The sequence below is a fragment of the Augochlora pura genome, chromosome 7 (genome assembly GCF_028453695.1).
Source record: "Augochlora pura isolate Apur16 chromosome 7, APUR_v2.2.1, whole genome shotgun sequence".
NCBI classification, from domain to species: Eukaryota; Metazoa; Arthropoda; class Insecta; order Hymenoptera; family Halictidae; genus Augochlora; species Augochlora pura.
The window spans coordinates 36,263,691-36,275,721 of NC_135778.1; the positions used below are offsets into that span (position 1 = coordinate 36,263,691).

The window sequence follows — 12,031 nt, forward strand, 5'->3', positions numbered from 1 at the left end:
TTATATTATTAATAATAGCAATCGTTTTATTTGCGTTGATACACGCGTGTGGAGGGGCGCCTCTATCGGTTTGTACGTGTGAAGAATGCGTAATCAAATACGTAACTAGACCTTGTGGATTCTTTGTGTTCTTACAGAAATAAATATGTATTTGTGAAAATATGATGTACAATAACGAGTGGCAACTGGTTATCGTGCACACGTTTCAAATTCTACAGATTAATCGTGTTAAATAGTAAATTTCTCGGTTCTCATGACAATACTTTGGACGGAGACATCAGGTTTTTGGGATGAACAATACATAGAACGCTTTCTCTCGGGAAGACTAGGGGAGTATTCGCAACTTTTTTTCAAAGCGGTTGGCACAAATGTCGCACCTTTCCTTTGCCCTTTCTTTTTTTAAACGCATACAATCATACAATTAAAATACTTCATTCGAACTATAACAAACAAGAAAACATTAAATGTTCTGCGAAAGTATCTAGAATCGGAGAGACTTATACAATAAACATACACTTGCTTTTTAAAAAATATAATGGTGGACAATATTTACAAACTCACATGTTACTGTTTCCCCCATTTACAGAAGATCGGTGTACAATTTGGCAAACAGTCTTTGCTCTTATCTTACGGTCTCCTATACTGTTTAATATCCCTCCCTGTAATTGGGGGCCTGATACACTTTACCAGAATGTTACACTTAAAAACACTTGCGGATTTTCGTAGCCAAGTCCTGCCTGGCTCACCTAAGAGGCAAAGTCCCTCCTTAGAGGAATTAGGTGACAATGTTAGAGCTCTAAAGATTCGCCTAGAGCAGTTAATAGATGAAGTGAGGAACCTTCGTCGCGATATGATGAATCAGCCACCACCAAACGTATATCGTTGGGGCTTCCTTTGAAAGAATTGCGCTTGACGTTGTAGGCCCTCTTCCTATTTCGTAAATAAGTATCTGTTGGTAGTAGCAGATTATTTTACGAAGTTGCCGGAGGTAATTCCAATGCCGAATCAGCAAGCAATTACGATTTCGAGGACACTTTTGACACATGTAATTAGTCGACATGGTGTTCCTTTGGAAATTCATTCTGATCAAGGACGAAGTTTTGAATCAACTGTATTTCGAGAGTTGATGTTGCTACTGGGAATTAAGAAGACCAGAACTACACCATTACATCCGCAGTCTGATGGCATGGTGGGACTAAATCGGACTTTGTTACAATACTTGGCAATGTTTGTTTCAGAGCCCAACGAGATTGGGATAAATGGATCCCATTATTTCTCCTAGCATATCGATCTGCACGGCATGAATCGACTCAAATGACACCATCGATGGTACTGTTTGGTCAAGAATTACGATTACCTATTCATCTATGGGGAGGAATTCCAACAGAAGACAGGATCGATGACGCTACAACCGGATATATCTCATGGCCGAGACAACTAACCTCACACCCTCATGGATTCAACGTAGGCGAGCTCAGCTACAAAAACTATTGTCGGACGTTCAGATTGATGCTTATATAACTGAAAGTATCTGTCTACAGTATGCTAAGATGTATCCACCTCGTGACTCTAAGTGGGAAGGCATGTATACCCAATTGGTGACTGCCTGGTCCCAGCTTCAAGACGGGGTTGGCATGTCTTTAACATCGATCATAGAGCAATCTGCGAATAACAACGTGACATGCCTAACTACAATTTCTGATGTAGTGACAAAATTAGGTTTCTTCCATGTGGATCTCCTTTTGTCAAAGGGAGTTTCACTAGGAAATTTCACTTCATTAATGACCCAAGTTAGGGATTTCCTCAGAAGTATCTAGAATCAGGAGAAAGCGACGACGTCAATAACGCTATGTGCAACATTACTTAAAAATTACGGTCCTAATTGTTAGTCGAGAATAAATTAAAGCGCGTGGTTTATAAAATAAAAATGGTTACACAATAGCAGCAGTCAAACATACTCAAAAGTTAACGATTGGAACGAATCGAACGGTAGGCAATTATCACTAATCACGCCGGGAGATGTAATCAATCTCAACATCAGGACACATCACTAGATGGAAGAACATTTAATTATCTACTGATGTCCAGGCGATGACAAACGTCTCTGCGATTGATAGGGATTCTGTAGCAAGCGTGGCGAGCATTCAATTACTCGCAATAACAGTGCATCTATGTAATCTTCCAAATCGTTCAAACGCTTCTTTTTTTGCATCACTTCCGCCTGCAACTGCAGCGTTAGCTCTATCAAGTCCTACAACAAAGCAGAACAATTAGCGTGTTGCAAGTAAAAACATGGATTGGAGAATAGCTCGCAATTACCTCTCTTGATTTCCCATCGAACTGAGAAAGAACCTCATGTGGCAAGTGACTTTTTCCAGTGATGGTGTTTCGAATCGCGTCCTCACCGCCAATAATGATTCTTTCCGAAGACAAATGATTATTATCGTCGTTTAGCTCCTTCAGCTTATTATTCTCTTTCTCCTTTTTCTTGTCTTTCCTCGACTGTTTGTCGTCCTTGGGACTCCAGCAACCATATCTGTCTTCTTTTTTCTCCTTTAGTTTTTCCTCTTTCGCGCTCTTATCTTTGTTCGACACGGGCCTGTCCTCTTTGTTCTTGTTCTGCAGGACTTCACGTGGCGCTGGTAACGGCGGCTCTGGTGTTTCTTGGAATCTCAAGGTCGTCAACGATGGTGAACGAACTGGTGACACCTCGCGATGATCTTCTTTCGGTTCGTCAATCACGATCTTTGGACTTGGCTTGTTCTCCCATCTGAAAGATTAGTCCTGTTTTGTTAGAAACTTTGACATTTCTTTATTTATGCTTTAAAATTATTTAAAAGAGAAACGAGGTTGCACTTGGCACCTACGTCTTGCATTTGATGTAGACAACTTTTACATTTCATAAAAATATACGATTCATTTCGTACCGTTTAACGTTGTTAGGGGTCTGTTTCCCATAAAGTTTGAGACCCCATTCATCGTCCTTAGTGTTATCAACCTTTGATAAAGAAGTGGTGGATGCGCTCATAGAATATCTAGGCGGTTTACTGGGCGCTGCATTAGCTGGCGCAGGCGGTGGATGGTTGGCCTCATTGGAATGATTGCCGGAAGAGACGCTCGAAGAAACGGAAACCACGCTGTTACTGTTACCACCCACGACAGGGGCATTCAAAGACGACGCTGAACTCTTATGTGATAGGTCGTCGAACTAAAAACGAAAATATAATCTTGTCAGATTGTTTTATCGTTCGTCATCTATACAAAAGATTACCGTGAATTCGTCCTCATCCTCGCTGATCACACCAGGATCAGCCTCGCCCGGTTGTTGCTTGGTGGGAGTTCGAAACTTCCTTTCGTCCTTCTCGTCCAAACCATCCTCTTTGTCAAGATTATGCTTGCTCTTTCCTTTCACGCGATTGCCGATAGATTTCGCCAACTTCTTCAGACCTTTCCGTTTCTCCAAGCTACCTATGCTTAGCAAACTTCCGCCGATCGAATGAGCAGCATTGGACAGTTGTCCCAAAGAGCTCTTGTGCCGCTCTTTATGACTCAAATCGGTTAAACTGCCTGCCTTGACGATGAAACCGATCTTCACTTCGAGCTCGCCTCGCTCCTTCGTATTCTCTTTGCCTGGTTTACTTCCGAGGGTATACCTGATAACAAACGGCCATTGAAATGGTAACTAAGCATTTTTAAATGGCACAAGCATAGCTCAGCTAGGAGGTAAAAAAAAAATGACATTAGTCATCTGTAATACCTCGACGTCTTCTCCGGACGGGCAATGACATTTTTTTGCCACCACTCCACATTCTTTTTCGCGTTTTTATTTTCTCAACAAAAAGCTACATTGGTCTCGTTGCTCGATTCGGAACAAGCAGCCACGAGACATAAATTTCCTGAACGATTATTACAACTTTCCAAAATACCATACGCGGATACCGCTATACGTTCACTCGCGGTACTTTCTTAACTGTGCGCACGTGTGAGTGCGCATACGTGAACGCAGCACTATAGGATGGTACATGATGCGCGCCATAATTCCGATAACAACTCCGCTTTCAACAAGAAGGTGGGGGGCAGGAAAAGTAATAGTTTTTCCTCGGTTAGGATAAGAAAAAAAACCGGCGATTCCCGAAGCACGTACCATCTGTTCCTGGGTCTTTCGTAGACATCGAAGCTGGACAGAGGTATGCTAATTGTGCCGAGGAACTCGTCGACACCCAGGAAATTACGATGAAGGGCTGTCAGCACGATTTCCGCGGTGTTCCCCTGCTCCGGGATAATTAATTCGCATTCCTCGTGCCATTCCACGTCCCTCGCGGCCTTCTCCTTCACAGACGTCTGGTACTTCTCCTTCCCGAGGGCGATCGTCACGAAACAATCGTTGGTCTCTGCGTGATTAAGTTCAAGTGAGACTGCGTGGGCGAAGGAGACGGTCAACAACAAGGTCAAAATTAGCTGCACACGTGACGGATATTAAATCTCGCGGGAGACGGTACTGATCCATTGTGTACTTGTTGCTTGATCGCTATCGCATTGAAATCACCATCTCGTGGCTCCTAGACGCACTATATTTTCCTGGTCTAGCGATTTAAATACAGAAATCTAGTTTTCTGGATGCCGATTATTTTAATTTTATTTCTGTTTCCAATTAGATGTCATCTTTTACTGCATCGTGTACAGAGTGATTCATATGTACGGAGATTGGACGGTACTACATGCGAATCTAACAAATTATGAAATTTTGTTTTCTCGAAATCAAAGAATGCTACAAATAAATCTTATTCGTTTAGCGACTTAATTTTGCACGTGTAATATCTTATGTAGCACTCTGTACGCGGTCGTGGTGGTCATAAGCTTTAGCTGATGCAGCTGAACCGCTCCGAATTTAGATCTTCGTTGAACGCTTCAGCGCGCTGTTATGTCAGACAGATATGACTCAAAAGATTCGGAAGAAAGTATCGTTATCGCGCAGGAGGTGACTCCAAAGTGCAAAACGTCAAGCGAACTCTATGATTCATGCATACGCCGAAATAAGATACAGAGGAATTAGCCACGATAGCCGGTGGGCAGTTCTAACAGGACTCTACGGATCCGCTATGTTTTACGTTAACGACTTATTACGCAAGGATTACGTGGACAAGTGTTTCGCGTGCCTCGCAAAATTCGATTTGTCTGCAAAAAAAATGTGCAACGCAAGGCAACGCGACGCGCCGTCGTAAAAATATACTTGATGCGCATTGTTTTGAAATGCGATCCTCCTTCGAATGCAGTAACGCGATTACAAGGACGTTGTTATTAAAACCGGGACGATACTTACTGTGTTTTCCCTTGGTCAATAGGTTCTTTGCTCTCTGAACTGCGAACAAAGAAAGATTCCAATTAGTGAACCGGTAGGAGGGTGAGGGCTTGGGTTTGATAATAGCTACAAGAGCAGCTTCAGTCCCGGTTTAAAACAAAGACCGAAGAAATAAACAATTCAAACGTTCGTGCTACAGATCCAACCAAGTATAATAGAATACCTTTCTTGTGCTCCGATCAGCGAGTTAGAGATCCATTGGGAATCGAAAACGAGAGAAACAAACGTAGGCGTCGCCGGAGATAAATCCATGACGTATGCTCGTTACGCGCGATAAATTATTAATGCTACTCGATCGGAGCGTGAAGTTCTGAAGATCCTGTTTCGGATAACGGATGGTTAAATTTCGACAGATTATTAGGATCGTTCGTGAAGTCGTGCGACGCTTGTTCCTCCATCGTAAGTTTCTCTTTCCTTTCGTGAGCGACGAAAGTCGCTCGGGTACTTTAGGATAATGTTTTGCAGAACAGAGCCGCGTTATGCCCACCGAGCATAATCACGCGCGCTTATCTATCATGGTAAAAGCGTTAAACTCTATCGGTTCCCGCCCCATTATTCTTCGGAATTCGCACCGCGAAACCACATCGTTCCGTCAATATTTGCGCCCATTATGTTTTTCCCAGCCATAACTATTTTCGTTTCAACATATATTTTCTAGTACACCATTATACATATTTTTTTCAGACCGCAAAACAATATTATCTCTTTTAATGGTATATATTACGTTTCTCAACTTGCCAATTGAAAAAAGAAATGTATAAGTAATACTTAAAAAGTTGTAAATTGTAATGTTCGTGCCGTATATAAAGCCGAGTAACTTTGCTTGTTATTAAAAATATCAAAGTGTGAAAATTGCTCTCTGTTTAACTACAGAATCGTGTACTCTTTAATGTACTCTTTATAAGTTGGATTAACGAGATGCTTTAATTAGATGGATCTGAAAGTTGAGTCTGGAACGTCGGTAAAACAGTTCCGGCAAAGATCCTAAAAATACACGCATTGTACTCGCGCGGTCTCACAATCAGCTGGTGAGCAATGTATCGGTTTCTTATTCCATTTCTCTAGGCACAATAACAAGAGTCTAGTTTACTGGCTGGGAAAATCGACTCTCTCGCAGCATTCTTCCGCGACTCGATCGGTTGAGCTCCAAAGCCTTTGCCTCGCTGCATCCAAATACCGTTTCCCCTGGAAGGTGCATTCTTAACGGTTCGGGACTGCGGCTACCGCGTTGATTAACTAAGGATACCCGCGATGCGTATCGCGTCTGGGAATTTTTCATTGGCACCGTCCTGCTAACCAGAAAACTCGACGAAACTTCCGAATAATTTTTTATCTTGCAAATTCAGACGAAAGTTGAATTTAATTTTATATATACGATACGTGTAACAAATCATCAGAAACAGTTTCTATACTGTCAGAATAGACAGAGTACGAAGTCAAAGGGCCCAATAGGGTACAGTTACGGTCATGCGCGGAGGATCCAAGCACAGGAACGAGAAGAGGAGGGGGGGGGGGCATCATCAGCTGCTTCAACACATGCTTTCACGCTTTACCTATTTTGCATGGAAACGAAAGCTCTGGGAACTTGTCAACCGACAAATAAACGAGCACGGGACTCTAATTAACAACCGAGTGTGTAATTAGAGGAAAGCTAAATAATGAAGTAAAAACGTGTCAGGGCTAGTGTTCGCTATCGGTAGACAGCTCTCGATGACGATCCTTCTTTCTCGTGTCAGCCACGTTCGCCGATGTTCACCGGTTCAAATTCTATCGAGCGAAACACGCAGACCAATTTTCATCGGTTGAGTCATCGTGTATCTGGGGCGTGGATGATCGCGCGCGTTTTAAATACGCTCTGTCCCTGTTGGCAGTCCGTCTTGGACAACAGGAAGCCAACATCAACCGCGTTACGACATTACCACCGGTCGCAGATAAATCGAAATCTGCAACGATAACCATCGTGTATTTCGGTGGTTTTGCATCCTATACAAAAATCTGAAAGAATATAAGATTCCACTCGAAACGACTGCTTTAAATTTAATGGAAGAGTGCCTACAAGAGAAAAGTTTCTTCACGAAACAACAGACAAATAAGATTGAAGGTAATTTTATTTTAGGCTGAGATTTTAGGACTTACAAAGGATATAAATCTTTTAAATTGGTCTAATCAGATTTCGCACACTCATTCTTAGTTATCATGTTCAGACCGTGGATTTAATGTTTATATCTCTCAATCCAATAAAGTTGGACACACCGTGAATGTGTCACGCCGTTTTAGTCGTAAGCTCCTTCAGAGATCGTCTCGTAAACATTACGAAACGTAATCGAGCGTCGAGAAAAAAGAGAAAAACGTGCAGCCGAGTTGATTTACATGGCACCAGTGTCGCTTTCCTGTCATGACACCCTTTGTTGACTACCAAGTCCTATCTCTATAGTATTGGTGAGTTCGCCAGCCTGTCTATGTACGTGCATCGTCGCCCGTATTCATCTACACGCGAGTGCACAAGTGCTCGCATCACGTTCCTGCATGCACGCGATTGAAACGCGCGCACGCAAATGCTAGATCACAATCTTCTCGCCTCTCGATTCGCAACTATGTTCGTGCTTCGACGGCATTCGAGTTTTCACTGCTTCTTCCCAATTTGCTGCCCCGCGAGAGGCCTTCTTTCACACGGATACAGGATCTTTCTGCTACATCTAAATATGTTTCGCATGTGACGACGGCTACTCCTTTGGAACGAATCTAACGACGTTTTTCAATGAAGCTATACGAACGTCATCGCTTTTTAGACAGCAGTTTTTAGGTTAGAACGATTCGGGTAAATAAACAAATGTGCAGAGGGCGAGAAGTCGCTGCGTACGGTCCTGACGGCGACGGCCCGCTTTCCCGCTACGAAAGACAATTTTTGGCAGATTTTCCACGTCGGAGACGCACCGTCGATTGCACCACTCGACAGAAATTTGAAAACGTCACTGCACCCTGTCCGCAGCCGACGGTGAATTTTCTACGCTCGATCGAAATCGACCGCTCGGTCCTGCCGTGACAATCGAGGTCGTTCCAACACGGTGGACGTCTCGCGAATTCGTGGATGACACGAAAACAAAACGTGCGAGAGTCTCGAGCCGCGACTTATCGGTAACGACAACAAATCTCTGGTAATCACCCTTTCCTAGCGTAACGAGATTGCGAGGCTTCGATCACCTACATTCACCGGGGAAGCGCACACGTAACCTAGCTTCAGCTGAAGCGAATCGGTAATCGGTTTACGGTACATCTGGCTTGGTACGAACCACCTGCCGCGCGATCCCACGTACACGACCAACGTGTATGCATCGCGGGCTGTCCCATAGCGCTTACCTGTCACTTGAACGTGCGTCGGGCTCCACATTTTCCTCGATTAAGTCACGCGTATGCGGTCACAAATATTCATCTGTTGTCGCTCTCCAAGCAACGAACCGAACACTACATAAGCACCACGATCCAGGCCGATATTGGCATCGCGAGTCACTATTTTCATAGATTCATCCGTCACGGGTTAGAGCGAAACCACCACGACAAAATGCTCGCCGCAATGTATCAACGAGAACTATACTTCGCAGCCGTGTTCGAACAACCGCTACGTCTGCCTCGCGCACCGCGCACCATTACGGTGACCACTGCGCACCGAGGCTCGCGCATCCATCACACTCATGTTCCTCAAGAGCGTATCTAGTGCCCACGTCGCCTTGTCGCATACTGTTGTTCTGTTATAAATTGTTCACTTTAGTGCGAAAGTGAACTGTCCCGTTGAAAATCATAAAATAGTTATATAACCAAGTCAATGGTAGTCGATAATAGTTTTACTTTCTTTAAAAATCGTAATCAAAATAGTGTATTCAATGTTCAAAGTGTCTACAAATTTGTGTTACTTAAAATCATTACTAAAATGCTCTTCTTAATTGAATTGTCTTAACTATCATCTTTGACCATTTAAAAAATGTAGTCTTAAATTAATAAAATCATTTTAAAATAAGTGACAACAAGTAAATGGCACTACATTTGGAACTATACGAAGCGTATAGAATATTCTCACTTTGCTTAAAAGGTAAATGACACGTAATGTCGCAAATATTTTTAAATATCCCGAGAAATGACGAATTGGTAAGTAGAACAGTTTGACTAAGGACGGCAATAAAAGACGTGGTCTACGTATGTTTACCTACGATGACTCTTCTTAATATGGATAGTATATTTGATAGCTATACTTCGTATAGACATCGGAGATCGTGTAGCATAATCGAAGATGCGTGTGTAGATAAACAGGTTTGCAAAACAGAAATGCGTAGTTTCCAGAAAGCGGTATTCACGTCGCGGCAGTGCGAAGCCTTCGAGAACAATTACAAACGACCTCTCTGTTCGTTTACGTTAAATGAAAATTATTCCGCCCAGGCTGGCGAAGAAGATACGCAGCATGAATATTTAGACAAACTATGAAGTTTATGGAAATTGTAAGCGGAGACCGATGCATCGCTGCACCTCGTAATCGTTTTGCGATTTGTCATTGGTAAGATAGGCGGATACATGAACGAGACTTCAACGGTGGACTCTCTGTGTACACTAGCTATGAAATTGTATGGGCAATACCTGTGTAAACAGCACCTAATGTTGCTTACCTTTCCCGACTGGCCGCCTATATTAACAATAATTCAATAACGAAGTCTCTAGAAGCAATATTTAATATCTGCACACTGGCGTCTCGCTGCTTGACGTTTTCCGTTATTGTGTCAAGATAAATTTCATTTGTTTTTCGCAAAATGAGAATTAAAAGATTCACAACAATCGATAACATCGTTTTTCAACATTCAGTGTAAAAGGAACCGCATAACTTGGCGCACGTACGGTTACGGTACCGGCTTTGCTAATTTTCTGGTTGCACAATGATTGCATATTGATGATCAACCGATAAATAAAATTATACGTGTACATTGCTAATCGTTCTATATAGTTCTTTTCGAACGTGCAGAAAGTACAAATTCAAACGTACAGATTTCTTTACGATTATATTTCACCAAAACGACAGCATTTATCTTTTAGTGGAAATGCTTTTGCAAGACTGAGATATGTACGTCGTGTTCCACATGCAGTATCCGATTAACTTATTCATTATCGACGATGCCGCGTCATTTCATTTTATCTCGAATTTGTCATTGTTTCGTTATCGTACGACCGTACCTTTCCTTATCGTAATAGGTTTCGGTTCATTTTGTATACATGTATAGGTTAACATGGCCATTGTTGTTTGATCGTATCGTATATTTCTGCCAAGAAATCTTTATTCTTCGTAAAAATGTATTAATTACGACCTTCTGTCGTTTCATACTCTACGACCAGGTTCATTCAACCATCTATCAAAACGTTTGTTGAAATAATAAATCATAACAGAACTTCTAATTAGATTACTCATAAAGCATTGTATCAGAAACTATATCGAGAATATCATGATAACTTATCTTGGTTTGAAAATTTATGACAGAGTCGTTTTTCATGCCTACCAAAAAGCAATGTTCAGTGAATTAGTTCTGTCCCGGGTGTCGCCCATCTATTTTCAAAGTTTTTTAACGTAAATATTAAAATAGCCAGCTCCATGTTTTTGGAAAATGGACTTGTGACACTTTTAAAATAAATGGCTCCATCTACATATAAGATTTTGAAATCTGTAACGTAAAACATAAATATCGCTTCTAGGTCAAGTTAACGCGACACAAGGGTTAATTCTATATTAACCTGTTAAACGAGTTAACTCTGTCATTTATCATCAATTGCACAAGTTTTACTTTCCTTACTTTATCCCGTGAAAAAGTTTACTTATTAAGTCTATTCATAATCGTTGTCTCCATTCATTATAAACATCTATCGACAAAGGACAAACGGATCTCTGATCAGAATCATATGCGTGAAGCAACAGGTGTACGATGTTCTTTTCAGTAAAATAACGATGTAACGTGTAATACAGCTTCATTTCTACATGGAATTATGCAAATGTACACCGCACATCGAAATACGTAGTAAATTCTTGTTGTTTACAAATTCTTAACAAACTCTTAGTTAAATTTCTTTAAATCGTCGACAGGTGGAGCTCGAATGGTCACCATATGGACAGCCATCGCGATTTTACCAAGAGAGTGCTGCAGTAAATCTCTGAGTAGCTCGTAACAATATTTATCTAATCGCTTTAGATAATAGGATGCACTTCAAATACTGTAAGTCTCCAAATAATTATCTTTATTTCCTACTCTTTCTCTATGCACTATACCATATACTTGTAGCTATGCCTTCCATATATGGGTACGGCTTCTAATCTCACTTCTCGTTCTCATTGTGATCCGTTTTTCCAAGTAGCATCCTATTATTATAGAACGTTATACACATTTTGTAAGCCGTGTACAACCAATGGAAAGTTTATAATAATTTAATTTAAAAGTGATCGATGTCGCACTTCTATTTCAGTTTTCCACTTTATGTACAGTTTTAAAAATAGGCGTTGAAAAAATCTATTTATGTTTATTCAATAATTTAGAATGAACAGTCAAGTCATATTAAAAACCGTGTTAGAAAAAACTCAGTGTAAAAATATTTTTCATTTCGTCCGCAAATTATCGTTTGTAGGACCACTGTATATCGTCAGGATTAAGT

At 41.4% G+C, this 12,031-nt stretch overlaps 1 protein-coding gene across 1 annotated transcript; it reads right to left on the bottom strand.

Moving 5' to 3' along the window:
* Nucleotides 1–119: 119 nt before the first annotated feature.
* Nucleotides 120–9,157, bottom strand: Rip11 (Rab11 interacting protein). Its single transcript, XM_078188165.1, has 7 exons — nt 8,717–9,157; nt 5,321–5,359; nt 4,145–4,391; nt 3,272–3,653; nt 2,928–3,208; nt 2,320–2,770; nt 120–2,251 (listed from the first exon to the last, which is right to left on the bottom strand). The coding sequence occupies exons 1-7, from the start codon at nt 8,745–8,747 to the stop codon at nt 2,075–2,077; spliced, it is 1,608 nt and encodes a 535-aa protein (XP_078044291.1). The 5' UTR covers nt 8,748–9,157; the 3' UTR covers nt 120–2,074.
* Between the last annotated feature and the right edge of the window lie 2,874 nt (nt 9,158–12,031).

Excerpts from the sequence above, each read along its gene's own strand:
- Rip11 (XM_078188165.1), bottom strand. The coding sequence starts at position 8,747 with ATGTGGAGCCCGACGCACGTTCAAGTGACAG. Across the intron at positions 5,360-8,716 it reads GACGCACGTTCAAGTGACAG|TTCAGAGAGCAAAGAACCTA; the intron begins GTAAGCGCTATG and ends CTTTGTTCGCAG. Across the intron at positions 4,392-5,320 it reads ATTGACCAAGGGAAAACACA|AGACCAACGATTGTTTCGTG; the intron begins GTAAGTATCGTC and ends TTAATCACGCAG.